Here is a 21,515-nt window from a genome sequence, read left to right as displayed (position 1 = left end):
CTCTCCGTTTCCTAAAGATCTTCTCACTTACTGTTCCTACAGATACCAAGGAAAATCAAGTTGTGTGGGGCATGGTGTGAGTAAAGTAGGAAAGAGAAAGGGGTTAAGATAAATAAACAAATAAAAAGGGGTTAAAGTAGGAGAGAGAAAGGGAGTAAATTGAATTAATAATGTAATAGTGGACCATATGATAGTGACATGAGAGGGTAAATAGGGAAATTTGTTTTGCCAAATAAGGAATAAAGCAAAAGAGGAAAGATCTTTTGGAAACACCCTTAAACGGAAAGTGAGAAGATCTTTAGGAAACGGAGGGAGTATATATGAGTAAAAATTATAACAATTAAATATTAATAAAGTCTTGATTGAGACGAATCAAATAAGATATCATATGATTATATTAACTCTTATAAATTGAAAAATTGAAAAAAATTTCTCTAAATATAAATAATGTCAAGATTTTAAGTAAGAAAGATAAAAAAATATAGAAAATACGTAGTAATGTAATATAAGTGTATAACCCTTTCAAAAAATAAATATTAGTACTTCAAATCGTTTAAAGAGTTTGTGGGAGAGAAACAGCCAACAAGAGTCAAGACCAATAGTCACAACTTACATGTTGCATCATACATGTTGCGTACTTTGCGTCCACACATTACCTTGTACAATGTACAGTGTATAATTAAATCACTTACCACCTAAAACAATTACTTTAAATTTTTTTGTTGAGCTACATGGTTGAACCTCCATTCTCTTCAATGGAAAAGGAAGAATTTTCTGTAAAATTTGCAGAAAATGAAGATATAGTGAGCGAAAAATACATTTACAAAGATGGTTGTTATTATCAACGAGTTGATAACTCTGTTACATATATGGAACCTCTACTCATTGATTATTCTCTCCTTATCTCTTCATCTTCATCCCAAAAAGAAAGAGATGAACTTGAAAAATTCAAGTCAGCTCTTTGTTCATATGGTTGCTTCCAGGTTAGTGTTTTTTTTAAGGAATTATTTGTAACAAACTTTTCTAATTGGGCATCTTTTACTAGGAGCATAGAACTTTGATATTGATATCAAATTGTATTCTTTGATTAATATTTTTCCAAGTAACTCATAATTTGGTGGTATATCAATCTTATATGGATCTGATGATACTCCTCATGCTTTTTTTTTAACTTGTTAGAAAGTTAAAATATTAATTTTGATCGATTATTTTGATTTTTTTATAAGGAAAAATATAACGTGTAGTATTGTAAGATCCGACCCAATGTGTAGATTCATAATATCTTAATTTTATACTCTTTTATTTCGTTTTTTTTAGGTGTAACACATTGACTTTGGTTACTATTCATCCTCCTTTGATACTATTTAGTGGTGTCAGAAACAGATCTGACCGCTGGGTCAACCTGATTCTGACCTGACTTGAACCTGGTTCGACCTGTGAGGGTCAGTCTCCAAACCTGACCGAAACCTGACCTGGGATTACCCAGACCTGACCGGCACCCGGCAAGATTATATCCTGACCTGTTCAGACAGACCTGCTTTCAAACCCGAACCCGACCGTAATGAGCAAGATATTATTAAAATTCAATTTTTTATATCTACAAAATCATTTAAATATGTTAATTTATAAAACTTATTATATTTCATATTTAAATAAAATAAATAATTAAATTACATTTAATTTAATTTAAGAATTTTGAATATCATGTACTTGTTTATATTTTCATTTAATTACCCAATGTCCTCATTTTCAAATAATATTAAAAAATATCTGGTTATACTCCAAAATTATAATCCATTTTAGTATTCTACTAAAATTTCTCCATTTTTTCTACCAAATTATCCTATTTAACATTCTACCAAATTTGCTACCAAATAATATTTCAAACTCTCATAACCCTATACTAAAGAACAACATATGAATATGAAATTCATTCTTATTGAAGTAAAAGTTAAAGCATATACAATGAAGTAAAAGTTACAGCAATAAAAAAATGTGCCTTAATTCTTTTTTCTCTCTAAAACCCTAGCCTCCCTCTTTCTTTTTTCTCTCTAAAACCCTAGCCTCCCCTACTTCTTCTTCATCAGTTAGGGGCTGCCATGGATGATTTCATCCATGGTAAGCCCCCTTTTTCCTTTTATTTTCAGTTTTTAGTTTATTTTCTTGTTTTTGAATAAATCAGTATCTCTTTATGAGATTTCTTCAAACCCTGTTATGGGGTTTTTAGTCTTTGTTGTGGAGATCTCCTTCTCCTCTATGGGATTGTGAGTGTGGTTGTTTTGTTTTTAGGTATGAGAAATTGTTCTTGTTGGTTGAAGTTCAAAACTCAACATGAAGGTATTGGAATCTCGGATGCGGTTAACATGGCTCGATCAAGAAGGCTCTTCCCAAACTATGTCAGAATGATAGACTTCCTCATCAATAGCTGTTTGATTCAGCAAATACAAGGGGCTGCGCTGATTGCTCGATCTGGTTCATTATAGTTTCTTCGAAGACGAATTTGATTTAACCTTGTTTAATTGTATCTTGTTTTTCTTTAATATCTATTGTAGATGCCGTTTGGCTTTCAATTAATGAAATTTCTCTTTCAAAAAAAAAAAAAGTAAAAGTTACAGCAAATTTGAATTGAATTGATTGTTTAACTTTACATCTAGAAAATTAAAGAAATGAATCTACAATTCAGTAATTTACAGAAATTTGGGCAAAAAAAAAACAATTCAGTGCTTGAAATTGCATCTTCATTCTTCACTTAAAAATTTGCAAGAAAGATGTTTCTTCAACTTCTAGCTCAAATCTTCTACATAACCTGGTCTTTAGATCTGAAAATTAGAAAAAAAATAAAGAAAGACAAAATACTCAAAACCAAAGTTGATACTCCATAATTAACGAGAGCTAAAGAGTAACTTACCATCCAACAACAATGAAGCAAGAAGGGAAGAAAAATCAACATCGAAAAGGGAGATAGTAAAAACCAAGAACGACTAGGTAAGCTACTTTATTAAAACCAAATCGAGATCATAAGCGTCCAACAACTTACAGGCTCCCCATGTTGTTATGCCAACAATATATGCAAAAAACTGGTAGAAATCATTATATAATAACCAAAACTACAAGTTGATCAACAAAATTAATTCCTTTATATAAACATAACTACAAAATTAACTATACCTTTTGGGTTGATTGACTCAGAATTGGTACTGGAGCCATAATTTATATCGACAAATAACTGCGATAAGAAACATATAAATCAATCTTAAACCCAATAATTCAACACAATCCTATCCTAGATCTCACCAAAAACTAATTCAACACAAAAAACTAATTCAACTACTTGCACATAGGGGAAGGGTGAATGCTCTTCATCTGACCATAACATTAATCAGGTTTGTCGTCTTGACTTGCCTCATTTATGTTGTTTAGCAAAGATAAAAAATTTAGATGCTTCTGGGAATCGAATACTGAGTCGCCGGCACCTAAACAAACATTCCGGCAATGATGAGAATCAAAAATTGATGAGAGAGACTCATAGATAGTGATCATCGTAAAGTGATGGATTTAAAAAAAAAAAAAAAAAAGATCTGAAGCAATGGAGTTGAAGGATTAAGAGTTTTAGAGAATTAGAGAATGAGATGGAGGCCGGTGGGCAGATGAAAGATTGAGAGGGTTGGGGATTAGGGTTTTATTAGAGAGGATAGATGGAAGAAAGACTAGAGAAATGAAAATGGGTTTTAGAGATTGATGGTTAGATTTTGATCTTTCTTAAATCAAAGGCTTTTAATTCATGATCCATTATATTATTTCTTGACCAATAGGAAAAGAGAATGCTCTAACACATGGATTGATGACCTAACACACATGATTGATAATCTTCTATTCTTATAAGTTATAATCTTACTAATTATTGTCTTGGTTTAATAACTTACTTGTTAATAATCTAGTAATTGATCGTATTTTCGTAGTTAATATATAATTCTCATTATATTATCGGTAGTTGTACTATTAAAGCATATTAAGAGTCGGTACTCCTCATACTTGTTAATAATCAATCACGTATTCCTATAATGGTTCCAATATTATAATCGTCTTAATACATTTAAGCCTATTGATAAAATAGTTTCTTTATAGTCACATATATATACAAAGTTAAGGAATACCACAAATACTATATTTAGTAACTAGTACGTACTTGTTAGCAACTAACTTATTGATGTTACTTTTAATAAGTTATAGTTAGCTTTTATATGGGGTAATGATTTAGGGATATAATTTACTATTATTAATATTGTGCAACATATGAACCCGCATTATAATCACGTAGGCCTCATATAGTCATATGAACCGTCGTTGTAAATCTATGAATGTATGATTATCATTTGTTATACTATTTATTGTTATTGTTATTGTTATTGTTATTATTCCTCTTCGTATTTGTATTACTATATATAATAATAAATCCTTTATATGAAGTTTGGAATTGATCTTCTACTCGTTATTATTGTCGTTGGTTATGAATTATGATATATAATATTAAAACATATGAAGAGTCGCTCTACTCCTTTACTCATTAGGGTGGTTTTACGCAGTTGATTAGTCGAAATAAGAATTGACTAAGAGAATACACTAACATCACGATAATCAATATAGTGTTTTTATTGGTTTTCTCGTTATTACCACATATTAATCGCACACACACTATTTTACTTAACTTATGGTTGTTATTGTTAACAGTTAACTTATTTTAATAAGTTATGATTAACTATTTTACTTAACTTATGGTTGTTACTTGTTACATGTTCTATGATTAACTATTATCATTTTCATTTGATGTTTATTTGTAGTATTGTTCTCATTACCATTATAGCTATTTACAAACTTATATATAAATCATAATGCTTATAATAATAAATCATTTATATAAAGTTTGGAACTAATCGTATACTCGTTATTATTGTCGTTGGTTATAATATTAAAACATATGGAGAGTCGTTCTACTCCTTTACTCATTAGAGTCGTTTTACGCAGTTGATTATTAGAAATAAGAGTTGACTAAAAGAATACATTAAACATCACGGTAATGATATAGTGTTTTTATTGATTTTTCGTTGTCATCCTTATATTTATCTCTCTCTCTCTCTCGCGCGCGCACACACACACACATATATATATATATATATATAATATATATTAATATATATATATATATATATATATATATATAATATATATATTATATATCGATCTTAATACTTTTATTAATATGATTCGTTTACAAAATACATAACAACAAGATGACCCGACCAGGAGTTACCCGAAGTTGAATTGGCATCCAATAGCGAATGGACCCGATGTTTCACAATGATCGAACTAAGTTAATTACTAATTCAACCCGAGTACATTTCACTTAACTCAACCGCACATGGAACCTAAATACGACATTCGCAAACCCGGCAAAAAGAATGTCAAAGGGCGATTATACCCGGGAATAGATCGACTTGTAAACGAAACGTTCAGACCTGTCCGGCACCCGGAAATCCAATGATTCAAATGTGTTCGACCCAGTTGAACAAAACCTGACCAGTCATGACCCGGGCACTGACAATCAGAATCCTGACCTGTCCGGGTCTGACCTGGTTCGCCGTGGGTATACCCAGAACCTGTTTACTAACCTGTTTTGACACCACTAATACTATTCATACTTAGACTAACATGTCACGAGTCATTTACTTAGTTGGGTCGGCCTTGTATTTTTATTATGTACCAATTAACATTTTTGCACGTTATGCGTACATGTCATATAAACATTTATTCTCTTAATTTGTTATTCATCACTGTTACAAAAATTTTGATTCAAAACAAACATTTATAATTATGTTTTTCTTAAATCAATGTTTCATTAGTTTTTTAGTCATTTGTTCATTATTATTGAAATATAGTATTGAGAGAAGGAAATATAAAATAGAATCAAGTTTCTGCTCAAATAAAGTAGAAGAATTTATCTACCAGGTTCAATCATTGAATTTTAATAAAGCGAAAGAGTTTGATTTATATAATAGAAATTACCGAATAATGATCAACATTTAGGTTTTAATAATAATCTGTTAGGGCTATTGGGCCATAGCCCATTAGGTTATGTTGTGTTAGGTTAAATTTATGTTATTATTGCTTGTTTTGTATCATAAAGATTACAACCCTTTATATAGAGAAACATAACATAAATTTAACCCTTTGTAGCATTTGAGTTTTTTTCCCCTAATAATTGTGATTGTCCAATCGTAACGTTCGTGTTACTGCCGTTACGATTGCGGGAGGGTGTTAGGGCTATTGGGCCATAGCCCATTAGGTTATGTTGTGTTAGGTTAAATTTATGTTATGTTTCTCTATATAAAGGGTTGTAATCTTTATGATACAAAACAAGCAATAATAACATCATATTATTCTCTCCCTTCTCTCTCTAATTTAACATAATCATTCATCGATCTAGCTAGCTCGATGCGTTAGCAATTGATTTTGATACTCTTTTATGGTGGCATGCCTACACATATCAGCTGATAAACCATGGTATACAAATCTCACTACTTGATGAGATAAAGAAGATATCAAGGCAATTTTTTGCACTTCCTAAGGAAGAGAAGCAAAAATATGCAATGTTACCAAAAGATACAAATGGCTATCAACGTGGAGTAGTTACTAATTCAACTCCTACCAACCAAGTTCTTGATTGGAATGAAGGGATAAATCTCACACTTTTTCCTGAAGATCGTCGTCAGCTCAAATTTTGGCCTGAGAACTCTCTTCATTTCAAGTAATGTACTAAAGAAAATAAGTTAGAGGTGATCATGGGCCGGGCCGGTTTCGGGCCGCGGCCAAAAAAATTTGCCCATTGGCCGGGCCGGGCCTAAATTCGGGCCGAATTTTTGTGTACAAAGCCCGCTATTTCGGGCCGGGCTTTTGCGGGCCAAAACGGGCCGGGCCAAAAAATAGACTAAAAAGTCGTTTTTAGCTTGCCCAAAGCCCGCCCAAAAACAAAAAAAAATGACCGGGCCCGGCCCGGCCCGCGGGCCGAAAAATTCTGCCCAAAACCCGGCCCAAAAACGGGCCGGGCCAAAATGATCACCTCTAAAATAAGTCCAAAAAAATAAGACCTCATTTGAACGTTCTCATAATTTGATAGGTTGTAATGTAATGACCCATAAGCGAAGGTCGCTTCCATCCATCCTAAAGAAAATGTCTTCTCTTCGTTGCTCCCCTTCCTTGGCAAGTGGCCGTTTAGTCCATGGTCCATTGGATGGTCGGTGCAAGGCCAGAAATTGGAACACATTGATTCCGCTCGTTCCCGTCCTTCGCTTCAGGGCCTGTCCATTCTTATATAAATAGAGTCACGCATGACTGTGACCGCTCGTCATGAGTCGCTAGCCCAACCTAGGAGCACTGGCCTCACGTTTAACTCTAGAGGTATCAAAGTAAAGGTAAATCAGTTTATTCTCTTTTTACATAAGGTAAATCAGTATCAAATCATACTTAAGTTAGTACTATATTTCATTTCGATATCAATATCAATTTGACTCTTTTTGCTCTTTTTGCTGCCAAAATCCTAACTTGGTACCAAATTTTCCCAATTTTACTGTCATTTGATACTACTTCCTCTCTCATAGAAAGATCTGAACACTTGTTGTAACATATATTTTAAGGTAATAAGTTGTAGTGTATTTATCAAATGTTGCTTCCTTTGTAACTAAATAATTGCAATATTTTTCCTCGGCACGGACTCCTACATGTCTTTCTCTCTTTGTAGATTAGTCAACTATGTCCTGAAAAATTAATAATTACCAACCCAAATTTCGAACTCAATTATCCAGTAATTTCGCACAAAAATTGCACCTTAATAAAAAATTCAAGCAAAAAATCGTTTTTTCATGTAATAACTAATAATATAATATTGTGAAATAAAATATTAAATAATAATACTTCCTCTGTTTCATTTTAATTGTTACACTTTGACATTTTACACTATTCACAAATTGCACTTTGACCCTCGTTTGCGATTTATAGTGAATAAAAACATAGTCATGTGGGATCTTGTTAGACTCGTCTTAGTACATATTTTATTAATATGTACTTTTTATAATATTTACAAATACAAAACTAGAGATATATATCGTCAAAGTTGAGCATTGACATGCGTGAAAAGTGCAAGTGTACAATTAAAATGAAACGGAGGGGGTATTATTATTAAAACGAATAAACAGATCTGTATTCGGGTAATATTTAGGACCCGATACAGATCTTTTTCTTCCAAAGAGGATCCAGATCATACTCGGATCCATATATATGGTCCAAAATTTGTGGGATCCTAACCTGTCAAAAATGGATCTGGATCCACGGATTCGGACAAGGTCCATGACCCACTGCCATCCCTAGTTGTGCATAACACAATGTTTTTTTTTATATATAGTTTAGGTCTCGTTTTATTCAATAGAAGGCTGCAAATCCAAATAGTCGAGTACAGGGAATTGATGGGCGTCCAAACCAGAATAATTCTTACAGAGTGAGATAAGACATTATGAGATACAAACTAAGCCTCAATCATACAGCATGGCCTAGATCCAGGCCAAAAACTCTGCATTTCTAACCAAACCTTGCTTTGCCAAAATGTCTGCAACTACATTGGAACTACGACCTTTGTGGAAGATGGATAAACCCAGCCAATGTAACAATTAAAAAGAAACAGAAGAACTAAGTATTAGTGAAACTCTCCTATATGAGCAGGAAACTAATAGTTCTTCGAAATAGTACTCCCTCTATTTCTTTTTTATCCTTTTCACTTTCATGTGCACGTCTCCTTTTGCACGTAAGTATTAGTGTCAAGATTTTAAGTAAGAAAGATAAAAAAAAATATAGAAATTACCAATGTGTTTGGTTCATTTTTAGTAAAGGAAAAGAAGAGAAAAGAAAGGAAGGGAAGAGAAAAGAAAAGAATGGAAGAGAAAGAAAAAAAAACCTTAACTTCCCATGTGTGGTATAAATTTTCTCTTTCCTCCCAAATTCCCTCACTTTTGGAGGAAAGGAAAGTGAAATTTTATTAAAGAGTCCTTCCTTCCCATTCCTACCATTTTCTTTCACCTAATTTTTTTCTTTTAATGAACCAAACATTGAAAAGTAAAAAAAATTTAGAGGTGATCATTTTGGCCCGGCCCGACCCGTTTTGGGCCGGGTTTTGGGTAGATTTTTTCGGTCCGTTGTCGGGCCCGACCCGATTTTTTTGGCATATTGGGCGGGCTTTGGGCAAGCCAAAAACGACTTTTAGTCTATTTTTTGCCCGGCCCGTTTTGGCCCGCAAAAGCCCACTAATTTAGGCCCGAAATAACGGGCTTTGGGCGCAAAAATTCGGCACGAATTTAGGCCCGGCCCGGTCGATGGACAATTTTTTTTGCCCTTGCCCGGCCTATGATCACCTCTACAAATTTCCTTCCATTTCTTTTCTTTTCCTTCCAAATTCTTTCTACCAAACAAGCTGTATATAATATTGTAGTATAACCCTTTCAAAAAATAAATATTAGTACTTCAAATTGTTTAAAAAGTTTGTGGGAGAGAAACAGCCAACAAGACCGATAGTTACAACTTACATCATATTGCGTCCACACATTACCTTGTACCTCCATTCTTTAAATTTTGTGTTGAGCTACATGCATGGTTGAACCTCCATTCTCTTCAATGGAAAAGGAAGAATTTTCTGTAAATTTTGCAGAAAATGAAGATATAGTGAGAGAAAAATACATTTGCAAAGATGGTTGTTATTATCAACGAGTTGATAACTCTGTTCCATATATGGAACCTCTACTCGTTGATTATTCTCTCCTTATCTCCTCATCTTCATCCCAAAAAGCAACAGATGAACTTGAAAAATTCAAGTCAGCTCTTTCTTCATATGGTTGCTTCCAGGTTAGTATTTTTTTTAAAAAAATATTATCTGTAACTTATTCTAATTGGGCATCTGTTACTAAGAGCATGTACAATGAGTTGGCTTTAGGTCGGTCTAACAAAAAGTAATGCTAGTTTTACTTAGTTTTGTTATTGGGGCAATTGACCCTTGGATTTAGGCATTTAGCTCACTTTTGCTATGTTACACCTTTAGAGCATGTACAATGTTTGGGTTGGTCTTAAATGGTTTTTGAGTTAATAATCATTCATAGCTCGATCCGTTAGCAATTGATTTTGATACTCTTTTATGGTGGCATGCCTACACATATCAGCTGATAAACCATGGTATACAAATCTCACTACTTGATGAGATAAAGAAGATATCAAGGCAATTTTTTGCACTTCCTATGGAAGAGAAGCAAAAATATGCAATGTTACCAAAAGATACAAATGGCTATCAACGTGGAGCAGTTACTAATCCAACTCCTACCAACCAAGTTCTTGATTGGAATGAAGGGCTAAATCTCACACTTTTTCCTGAAGATCGTCGTCAGCTCAAATTTTGGCCTGAGAACCCTCTTCATTTCAAGTAATGTACTCCTTTTCTTGTTCCTAAAAGATTGTTGCATTTGGCATTTTACGATTTTTGAAATTCATATTGCTACCAATGCAATGAAACAAATAAAAAGCATACATACATGAAACATATTAAACAACAAAAGGGAATATAGGAAGTAAACATACATGGAACATATTAAACAAAAGCCAAAAGGGAATATAGGAAGTAAGTATCTTGCAAAGCTACATATTCCTTCATCTTCATTTAGGTTTCGTTTGGTATGGCGTAAAACGTTATCCTGGAAAACTGTTATCTTGGAAAACTATCTTCTATTTTCAGTTTTACATTGTTTGGTTAAAAGAGTGTAAAATCATTTTCCCTTGGAGTAAAATTACTCTCCTAATAATGGAAAATCATATTCCTTTTAAAATGAAGGGAAAAACGGGATTTGCAAACGACAAAGTTATCTTTCTCAGTTCAACCGAGTTGATTCAATTAAGTGTAGTTTTCTTATCTCTCTTGCACACTCCTCTTACTACCTCCTTACTTTCCCTTTCATTTCATCATTTTTCTTACATGGAACCAAACAATGGAAAACTAATATGGAATTATGTTTTTCATTGTAAATTGTTTTCCATGAAAATTATTTTACACTAAAATATTTTACCCATACCAAATATAGCCTTAGTTGCAACAAAGAAGTACTATTTGTGAGACATAAAAAATTCCTTTGTTGCAAACTAAATGAGAATGGAGGAAGTATATCATTCATGCTATAGGTTTTATATATATGATTTTCCACTAATTATTATTATTATTCTACATTACAAATAAGCATTAGTTATTATCTTGCTAAAACGCCTCAGAACGTTGGATAAGCACTATGTATATTTCCTGAAATAATATTATTAATGTTTAGAATTATTTAATATTTTCATTTTTAGTTATCTTATCTAACTTTGTACCTCCTAGAAGCACTTTTTAGCTTCTGTATCCTCAGAGGAGTTGTATATATTATTTCCCATAATTATTCTACGTTGCATTAAACATCTCCTTTTTGTTTTGACTACTTTCGAAAATTTGAAGTCTTTAATGATCAGTTGTCACATGTAATTTCTTGCACTAGGAAGGTGATGTGTGAATACACAACGAAGTTAACAGACATATTTGATGTTCTCTTCAAGTTGGTGATTCAGTCGTTGAACGTGGATGAAGAAAGATGTGCAAATCAATATGGAAAAAACAAAGAAATTAATGCAAGATTTAATTTCTATCCAAAATGCCCTGGCCTTAATAAAAAAGTTCTTGGGTTGAAGCCACATGCAGATTTTTCAGCAATGACACTAGTGTTGCAAGATGAGGAAGGACTTCAAGTCCTCAAAGATAATCAATGGTTCATGGTTCCTGTCATTCCTCATGCTATATTTCTTAATCTTGGTGATCCAATTGAGGTAATTACTAATTCTAGTTAAGGAATTATGCCCCATAATTCCCTAAAGTAGGAGCAATTTGTCACTTTGACACTTTTTTTAAAGCCTTTGTTTATATTGGACCTATAATTGATGAACCCTAACTAACCTAACATACACTCCAAAAAAAGTTTTAAAAATTTAAAATAAAAACAACATGATATCCTCTAAGGATTAGAGTCTTGGAGAAAAAACTTCCAACCTAAAACCCATGAAGATATTAAATGCCCGCTAAACGTTGGAATTGTCAATTCACGAAATGAAGATGACCAATTGGTCAAGCGAATCGAGTACATGCTGATATTGTATCCATCTTTGAGTCTTTGTGTCGTGTTTGTTTCATGTTTCTCTTAGTAACTACTTACAAGTTACACATGCATGCCGTGTCAGTTTCGGCCATGTTGTGCTGTGTTAGATTAAGTTGGCTTGGAAATAAGACCGACATAGATCTGAGTAGGAGCCAACAATACGAGACTTAAGATTGACCTCATTGAGTAACTTAACACCCTTTTCGCCACCAACTATGTCTGTGTTGTGGGACACATTGAGCACCTTATTAGATGGCTCCGATGAGATTGCCTCTTTGAAAACGATCCATTATAAACTAAATCAGCCATTCTCAAATGCTCACGAGTTTTTATTTTATTACCTGACAGTAACATTGCTTATGGTTTTTTTCTTCTCGGGCAAACAAACAGATAATGAGCAATGGTATTTTCAAGAGTGCAGTGCATAGAGTGGTGACAAATACAGAAAAAGAGAGGGTTTCAATAGCTGCATTTTGGGATAGCGATAGAAATAATGAAATTGGACCCTTTGAAGAACTTGTTACTGCTGATCATCCTCAACTTTACCAACGAATTTCTCTCTTGGATTATACCAGTAATTATTTCCATTACTATCAATCAGGGAAAAGATCAATTGATGCTGTTAGAATTTAAATATGGCCAATTTCATGTGGGGATTAAATTAACTTTGATGACTATTCTTCAACTTTTTAAGTTTTCTCTATCGTAGTACTCCTATTATTTCTTAATTACTTCGGTTATTTATATGAAGATGTAATGGTCTACCAAATCCGTCATTATTAAAAACCCCATGAACTTCTTTGCTCTTACGCCAAACTTCTATTTCCAAATCATTTCATCTTCTAACAAAATTCTGAAAATTTCAGATTTAAAGATTGAGCAGTGAACATGTAGGTCTTATTTTGATGGGAAATCTATACTAATATATTAAAAGGTTTTCCTAAGAACGTATATGTGACATGTGTCACCCTCCCTCATCCAATAACAAAAAAAAAAGAATGGTTTACGTAAAGATTCAAACCCATAACTTCAAGTATGAAAGTAAGAAATCCAACCATTACTCCACCATACCATTATTGATTTTGTAATCAAAATTAATGATGACATATGAATGGAAAATGTTTGAAATACATATAATGAATAAGATGACTTTTTTAAATGGGTATGAGAATACTTATTTAACTACTAATAAATTGTAGCAAAGAGAAAATCCGGGGCATCGCCCGGGCCTAAATACTAGTTTTCCCTTCAAATGTTGGAAAATAAAAACACTAAGGGTTTTTCTATGGGATACTACTATGATTTTTATAATTATACGTTATACCCCTTATGTTTTTTTGTTCTACATAGTATCTTTCAACTTTTAAAGTATTTTGTATGTTACTCAGTTATTTTTTATTTATCACGATATATTTATGTGAATATGTAATGGCCCGCCAACTCCGTCATTATTCCAAACCTTAAGAACTTATGTCATGTAACTCCAAACTTATAGTTCCAGATCCTTTTCATCTTCTCATGAAATTCTGAATATTTCAGATTTAAAAAGCAACAACGAACCTATAGATCGAATTTTCATCAAATTTTTCCCTACAAATGTTGGGAAATAAAGAAACTAACGATAAAATTAACATTGACCTTAGAGGAGAGGTACCATAGAGAAATTATAAAGAGTTAAAGGGTACTATGTTGAGCAAAAAAACATAAGCAGTACATCATAAAATTTTGAAAAATACACGGGTAGATCATAGAAAAACCCAAAAAATAATTATTACATTGACTTAACGAGGAGGTACCATAGAAAATATAAAGAGATATGCACAATCTGCACTCATGGTTAGACCTGGACATGGGTCGGGCCGGGCTTGTTCACGGCCTCAGCCCGTGGGCTTGGGGAGATGGCGGGCCGGGCCCGAGCTTATGAGTGGCGGACCGAGCCTACCATAACCTACGATTGCAGAATATTACTCCCTCCGTCCCAAAATATAGTTCATTTTCATTTTGGGTGTCCCAAAATATAGTTCCCATTTCTATGTTTAGTTCCACATTTTTACGTAATTTGTCTAGAAAAACCGTGTCCCATCATTTATTTTCTTCTTGAATTTTGTTTTTTCCTTTGTTTATTCAACCAAAATATTACAATTAATGTTCTTTCACCAATTATTCTCCATTCTCTCTTCTAAAATCATTTTTTCCCATACAACATTTATTTAAATAAACAAAAAATCTTTACTATCTCTCTTAGATTCTACTTGAATAAATTACCGTGAAAAAAGATAAATGGAAACTATATTTTGGGACAGGGGAAATATATAAGAAGTTGAACAACCTCAACCTTGTGTACGTATCCCGAAAGGACAATGCGGTGGCGGACTCTTTAGCCAAGGAAGCTCGTAAAAATATGCATGAAGTACTTGTAATTCACACTTTCTCTTCTCCTCCAAATTATTGTATAGGTAACTTTGTAGCGGATTGTTGTAACTTTGTATTTGAACCTATTTAGGTAATGCATTTCTATTGTTCACCAAAAAAAAAAGCGAACCGGCTTGGAGCATGTGTTTTGGCAATTAGTAGATGGTGGTATGAGGTGTACGATGAGCATCCTACATCAGCTCCAAAATGTAAGGCAAGAAGAGTGAAACGCACCATTCAACATGCAAAAGGTAATTGATTTGACATCCAATGTACATTTCCATTACATCCAGTATACATGTCGAGAATTCAAAAAGTAAATGATTTGATGTCAACCACCATTATTTCCCCCCTTATACTGTTCACCACTCCTCTCTTTTCCACACTCAACCTCGTTGTACATTCATGGCCTCGTGGTTGTTCATAAACAAAATCAAAATGTACAATGACAGCCCCCCAGCTAAAAGTAACCCAATTCCTGAAGCTGCTGCAAGTAAGTAATTTCCAATCTTTGTACATTGGTGTATTGATGTTTGTTCACTAATGAAATTCAATATGTACAATTACAATCTCATACCGAAATTCAATAAATCACAATGTACACTGATGGTCATTACTTTGATCATTGAAATCCCCAAATGTACACTCGTATATTATTGTACACCAAACCATATGCATTTGTACATTAAAAAAAATGTTTCAGCAAATAAATGAGAGAGAAAAAGAGTGAATGAGTGAGTGATGAGAGAGAAAGAGCTGACCCACTTTCAAAAATACTGCCAAAAGCCAGCCACATGAGTAAGATGTAGGATGCTTATCCTACACCTTGGTGTAGGTTCTAATTTGCGGTGTTTTGGGTCCAGCTTTAAGAGAACTCTTTAGGGCCTGTTCTCCCCAGCTTATTTTCAGTTCAGTTCAGTTCAATTCAGTTCAGTTCAGTTCAGACCAGTTCAGTTCAGATCAGTTCAGTTCAGACCAGTTCAGTTCAGTTCAGCTCTTGACAATACTTTCACTCTCACATATCACTATTCAATTCAGTTCTGTTCAATTCAGTTCAGTTTAATTCAGTTCAGTTCAGTTCAAATCAGTTCAGTTCAGATCAATTCAGTTTAGTTCAATTCAGTTCAGTTCAGTTCAGCTGTTTTATGCCGAAGAGAACAGGCCCTTAATGGCCTTGGAAACCATAAGCGCATAATCATCTTATTGGCAAAATAAGGGTAAACTGAGATTAGTTAGATGGTCCACTAACTCCCACTCTTTCATCGGTGTTTACACTATAGTCTGTGTACCGCATAATATGACATAAAAAAAGTAACAAAATAATCTCATTTTTTTTATTAAAAAAGATAATTGGTCCGAAGATAATCCCTGCTAGGCTACTAGCCTATAGGCTATAGGGCATAACAGTTCAGAGGCTGGGTACAAGGCTAAACAATCCAGAATTAAATGCCCAACATATTGTTGGATGAGGATTTCAACCTTGGGAAATGCCTTGGAACTAGGGGTGTTACTCTAGTAAGCTACCACCTCTCCCTCAAAATAATCTCATTCATGTATCAATGATAAGCCCAATATATAATTTATTTGAATAATCTCATTCATGGATCAATAATCTCAAAATAGGATCACGTGAAAACCCCTCCTTATGCCGAAAACTATAAAATGAGCAAAAAGTTTCTAAAAATGAGCAAAATGATAAAATGAGCAAAAAGTTTTTAAAATGAGCAAAAAAACATAAAATGAATTATAATTTGTAAAATGAGCAAAAGTTTCTTAAAATGAACAAAAGTTTGTAAAATGAGCAAAAATTTCGTAAAATGAGCGAAAGTTTACTAAAATGAGCAAAAGTTTCTTAAAATGCGCAAAAACATAAAATGAGCAAGAAAGTTGATTTTCAATTTTCAACTTAGGGCCTGTTCTCTTCGGCATAAAACAGCTGAACTGAACTGAACTGAACTGAACTGAATTGAACTGAACTGAACTGAATTGAACTGAACTGATCTGAATTGAACTGAACTGATCTGAATTGAACTGAACTGAAATGAATTGTGATATGTGAGAGTAAAAGTATTGTCAAGAGCTGAACTGAACTGATCTGAACCGAACTGAACCGAACTGAACTGATCTGAACCGAACTGAACTGAACTGAACTGAATTGAATTGAACTGAACTGAACTGAACTGAAAATAAGATGGGGAGAACAGACCCTTATAGTTAATTTTCAGTGGATCCTACTAGGGGTGCTTATCGAGCCGAGTTTTAACTGAGCCGATCCCGAACTACTCGCGAGTTTATCAGGCTCATTATCATCCCTAGATTCTTCCCCCCTCTCTATATATTCACTAAAAGGGAGTTTTTAAATTTTTAAACCTTATCCATTCTATACGTCATATCATCAATTGATCAATTGATAGTGTGGTACATCCCAAAGGCTAGTCAATAAATAAACAACAAAATTATGAATGTAAACGAAAGTATTTTTCTTTAAAGAAACGAACAATATCCCCAAAGTTGAGCTTAAATTTCTATTTGAAAGATTAATGCTGATCTTTAAAACTTTGGAACATTTTTTTCAGCCAAAGATATTTATTTTCCATATCAAGGTTATGAACAAACCGAGGTAAAATGGGATCAACAATTATTAGACAAATTATCATTCTTCCAAACATAGTCATAAACTTTACTTCCTTTCATATCAAACGGGGTAAGATGCGTTAATAAATTCTTGTTCTTCTGGAATATTCAGTTCAATTACTTTTCTCTCATAGTTTCAGCTCAATTCAAATCGGTTTAACTGAACTTAAAATAATAGTCTAAGTCTTGTTCATTAGTTCTTGACGCCCTATATGTAATACATGTACATTTAGGTATACTTTTTGCACCTTAATTTAAGGCTAAATAAGTAATAAAATAATTTTTGATGTACCATAATTTTGGATGTATGTTAAAATTTATGTCATGTATATTGCAAGTTGTCACAAGTGATTAATTGCCCCAAATCCCAATATGAATTGAAGTGCACTATTAGGGATATATATTTTTTTTTTGACAGGAAGGGATATTGAAGATACTAGAAAGATATTATTACGTTCCTAATATATGTTTATGACAATATTATTTTAGGTTTAGGAAACTATATATATTTGTGTCACTATTATTCTTGTATCTTTCACATCTATAGTAGGTACAGATTAAACTTAATCTTTAATTTTTTTTTTCTCTAAATAAAGATTTCCAAATTAAAAACTATATTCTAGAGAGTTATACCTACACTTATTACCAAATAACAGGAAATTTAATTTTAATTTAAATCTCAATATCGTTGCATGGACGATGTCATTTCCAAATACTAATCTAAGAGCTCATGATCAGCATCTGTTAGCAATATAATTAGGCAAGATAATCATTAACTAGGTACATATAATCAGAGTTAATAACTCAAGGCAACTTAAATTCATAATCTTTCATAAAATAGAATATCTCAATCTAAATCACGAGCTATAATAATTAAGATCTCAACGAAACCAATTACAGTAAAATATAATACACGTTGAGCAAATAAGGAAAATTTTACATGCATTATACAACAAGACATCTATAAATTTGACCCTAGATAGGGACTTCAATTTACAAACGAAACGAGAACCTCTCTAGTTACTTGCTACTCCCTCCGTTTTTTTTTAATCGCTACTGAAATATAATTTCTTGTACTAGTAATTTGAGAGAATCAATATTATGTCTAATCCTTTTCCAAAAATTAGACCCAGCGCAGCTTCTGGTTTGATAACACTGGGAATATTAGTAGTATTGGTTGTCGTAGCAGCTTGCGTATGTAATAAACTTTGCAATCGACGGCCCAGATTACCGGTACCATCACAACCTGAAGTACAATTAGTACCTGTTTAGTACTCCTGAGTCCTGGGAGTATGAAGAAAGAGGAGAAAATATGATATTAATCAGCAGTAATAAATAAATTAGTAGGAGTACTTTTTTTGAGGGGTATTTAATAATTAATATACTTCTTTCATAAATATGTGAAACACTTTTTTTTTTTTGTATGATCGAGAGTTTTTTTAAAAGATGTTCCACTTGTTTCAGATTGAGAAAATATAAGAGATTAAGAGTACTTATATGAGGTTATATATTTTGTTCATTAATGTTATTGTTGTTTATGCTAGAAGTATAAAGTTTCTACTAGTAGGTTTCAGTTTCATTTTTCTAGTATTGTTATATTTTATAACTAGATTTTATATCCATGCAAAAATGTACGGGAAGTTTTATGTAGATATATTTTCTTACATTTTTTCATCAATCACATAGTACGGAATCTGAAATGGTGTAATTTATGTAAACAAAAGATCAATTCACAAACAATAAAAATGGATCCAATCAGATTAAATAAATAATACAAGTAAGTAAATAAATTAATACTTAAGTAGATTAATATCATGACTCATGATTATTGATTACACATTTTTAAATACTTAGTGTATAATACATTAGTGACTACATACTTACACTCGAGATCCCGCGATCTTTATCACACATATCAAAAATTTCAATCCACTTTTACCGATACTCTTAATATGGCTAACTGACCTAAAATCATGGTATCAAATTTTATAAATAATTAATAAAATATTATATATAAACATAAAAGTAATGACATCTCTAATCATTTCGATTATGTACTAAATATAAATTAATAAATGCAAAGAGGAAATACTTTATCCACTTTAGTCCAGAAAACAATATGACTCAACTAATTATTCCAATATAGCGCTTTAAGAAAGTTGTATGTGTATATGTGTTCTTTATAAATAAATAATAGTCTAATTTTTCCATTCTAAAATTTATATGCGTTTCCTCTTTAATTTTTTTTAATATACATTTAGTACATAGGCTAAATTGTTATTATGTGATTCCTTTGATGTCCATAATATTTCATTAATAACTTATGAATATTAACACAACAATTTTGGAAAAATGTCAATCGTAAAATCTTAAATTTATAACAAAAATATCCCGGGTCCAAAACCTAGCCTTCTTTGCTTTACCAATTATATAATTTAGACCCTTTCAGTATAGCTAATTCCTAAAAAATAAAAAACCTCTATAGGCGCGCATTTAGGTGAAATGCTAACGTGCACCTACCTGAAGCTATGGGGAGAAAGAAGAAGGCGGCGACGCCGAGTCCGAGTACGCCGGAACCGGAATCTCTTAAGCAACAACCTAGTACATCAAAAGTGGTTAACCAAGCACTGGAGGTGACAGAAATTGATGGAACATTAACTCTTGAAAACCCTGGAAAATCACCATTGAAGGAAAACTCACCAGTGGCAGAAAACGAAGCTGTAGAGAATGAAGCTATGATTAAATGGAAAATATTACGGCTCAGAATCGAATCTCTGATAAAGGTATGGGTCTTAAATTTATTGCACCAATGGTCATGAATGGAGTTCCAGTTGCAAAGCTGGATAAGACAGAGGTGTCTAAGCTGAGTGAAATATGGATTAACTCAATAATTGTGTATATTATTGGTCAATCACCTACTATTACTGTTATGACGGCGTATATTTGATCTCATTGGAATGTGAATAGTGATCCCAAAATATTCAAACATGAGGAGGGATGTTTTGTGGTGAAACTTGATTCTAGGGTTGATAGAGATGCAATTTTGTGTGCTGGACCACATCTGTTCTATGGTAAGCCAATCATAGTAAAACAGTGGGATCCTAGTTTTAACTTTCAATGAAGTGTTGAGAATTATTTCCTTATGGGTTAAACTTCCTAATCTGCCTCTTCATTACTGGAGTGGGGACTCTCTCAGTAGGATAGGAAGTTTGCTTGGGAAACCTGTGTATGCTGATGAATGTACATCTAAAGCCCTAAGAGTATCCTTTGCTAGGATACTCATTGAAATGGATGTCACTAAAAAGCTTCCATCTGAGATACAAATAGAAGAGCCAAATGGAGCTACTTTCACTCAGAAAGTCAGCTATGATTGGCTACCACCTTACTGTAAGAAATGTCTAAAGGTTGGACATAATTGTGAAGCTGGAGGAAGCAAGCCTAAAACTAACCCTAAGCCGGTGCAGAAGTGGGTGCCGAAGAATCAAGCTGTGGTTGAGAAAGAGATAGCTACAGAACAGCCAGCTCCTATGGGTGATCCTACAATGCTAGTAGATCCTAGTGTTCCCCAAAAGAATGCTGGTGATCCTAGTATTGTAGTAGATCTAAGTAGTGAGATAACACCTGTAGCTACTCCTATACATCAAGTTATGGATGAATCACAGGAAGAAGAAGGAGCTTGGAAGGTTGTAACAAGGAAAACCAAAGATAAGGGGAAGCAAGTAGCTTTTCAATCCAGCAAGGCTGTATATTTCTCTCATGGAGGTCATAACTCAGGAGTTCCAAGGGGTGCTAAGGGACCTAGCCCTTATCTGTCTTGATGATACTCACAACATGGAATGTGAGAGGGCTCAATGACCCTCTCAAACAAAAAGAAGTTAAAAACTTCTTAAATAAGGCTCATATTAGCTGTATTGCTATGTTTGAGACAAGAGTGAGGAGAAACAATGTGGCTAAAATTAGGAAAAGGTTTGGGATTGATTGGCAGTGGGAAGATAATAATGATTATTCTCCTAGGGGTAGAATATGGTTTGGATGGAGACCAGGTGAAGTCAAAGTTCAGGCCCTGTCTAAGTCTGAACAGGTTATTGTAATGACAGTTGAAAATTTGATTGGAAGTGTGAAATTTCATATTGCAGCTGTTTATGGTTTACATACTGTCCAGGATAGAAAAGCACTTTGGAGAGAGTTGTTAAGTCATACTGTTGAATATAATGA

At 33.2% G+C, this 21,515-nt stretch overlaps 2 protein-coding genes across 3 annotated transcripts; both read left to right on the top strand.

Annotated features, from left to right (window-relative positions):
• Window positions 1-591: 591 nt before the first annotated feature.
• Window positions 592-7,532, top strand: LOC130589693 (S-norcoclaurine synthase 1-like). Of its 2 annotated transcripts, none has more exons than XR_008967318.1 (2): window positions 592-983; window positions 2,290-2,446. XR_008967318.1 is itself a non-coding variant. In XM_057391184.1 (2 exons), the coding sequence occupies exons 1-2, from the start codon at window positions 732-734 to the stop codon at window positions 6,804-6,806; spliced, it is 513 nt and encodes a 170-aa protein (XP_057247167.1). In that variant the 5' UTR covers window positions 596-731; the 3' UTR covers window positions 6,807-7,532. The 2 variants fall into 2 exon arrangements, 1 of the variants encoding a protein (XP_057247167.1); XM_057391184.1 differs by lacking the exon at window positions 2,290-2,446 and adding an exon at window positions 6,546-7,532 and having other exon boundaries at window positions 596-983.
• Window positions 7,533-7,669: 137 nt separating this feature from the next.
• Window positions 7,670-13,063, top strand: LOC104901928 (codeine O-demethylase). Its single transcript, XM_010689554.4, has 4 exons — window positions 7,670-9,939; window positions 10,251-10,507; window positions 11,604-11,928; window positions 12,645-13,063. Exons 1-4 carry the CDS (start codon window positions 9,688-9,690, stop codon window positions 12,885-12,887), a joined length of 1,077 nt encoding a protein of 358 aa, XP_010687856.1. The 5' UTR covers window positions 7,670-9,687; the 3' UTR covers window positions 12,888-13,063.
• The last annotated feature ends 8,452 nt before the right edge of the window (window positions 13,064-21,515 follow it).

Source organism: Beta vulgaris, chromosome 8 (genome assembly GCF_026745355.1).
Source record: "Beta vulgaris subsp. vulgaris cultivar EL10 chromosome 8, EL10.2, whole genome shotgun sequence".
Lineage (NCBI taxonomy): Eukaryota > Viridiplantae > Streptophyta > Magnoliopsida > Caryophyllales > Amaranthaceae > Beta > Beta vulgaris.
The sequence above is the reverse complement of the archived record's forward strand: the minus strand, read 5'-3'. Positions and strand labels throughout refer to the sequence as shown.

Excerpts from the sequence above, each read along its gene's own strand:
- LOC130589693 (XM_057391184.1), top strand. The coding sequence starts at position 732 with ATGGTTGAACCTCCATTCTCTTCAATGGAAAAGGAAGAATTTTCTGTA. Across the intron at positions 984-6,545 it reads GTTCATATGGTTGCTTCCAG|CTGATAAACCATGGTATACA; the intron begins GTTAGTGTTTTT and ends TACACATATCAG.
- LOC104901928 (XM_010689554.4), top strand. The coding sequence starts at position 9,688 with ATGGTTGAACCTCCATTCTCTTCAATGGAAAAGGAAGAATTTTCTGTA. Across the intron at positions 10,508-11,603 it reads GAGAACCCTCTTCATTTCAA|GAAGGTGATGTGTGAATACA; the intron begins GTAATGTACTCC and ends TTCTTGCACTAG. Across the intron at positions 11,929-12,644 it reads ATCTTGGTGATCCAATTGAG|ATAATGAGCAATGGTATTTT; the intron begins GTAATTACTAAT and ends GCAAACAAACAG.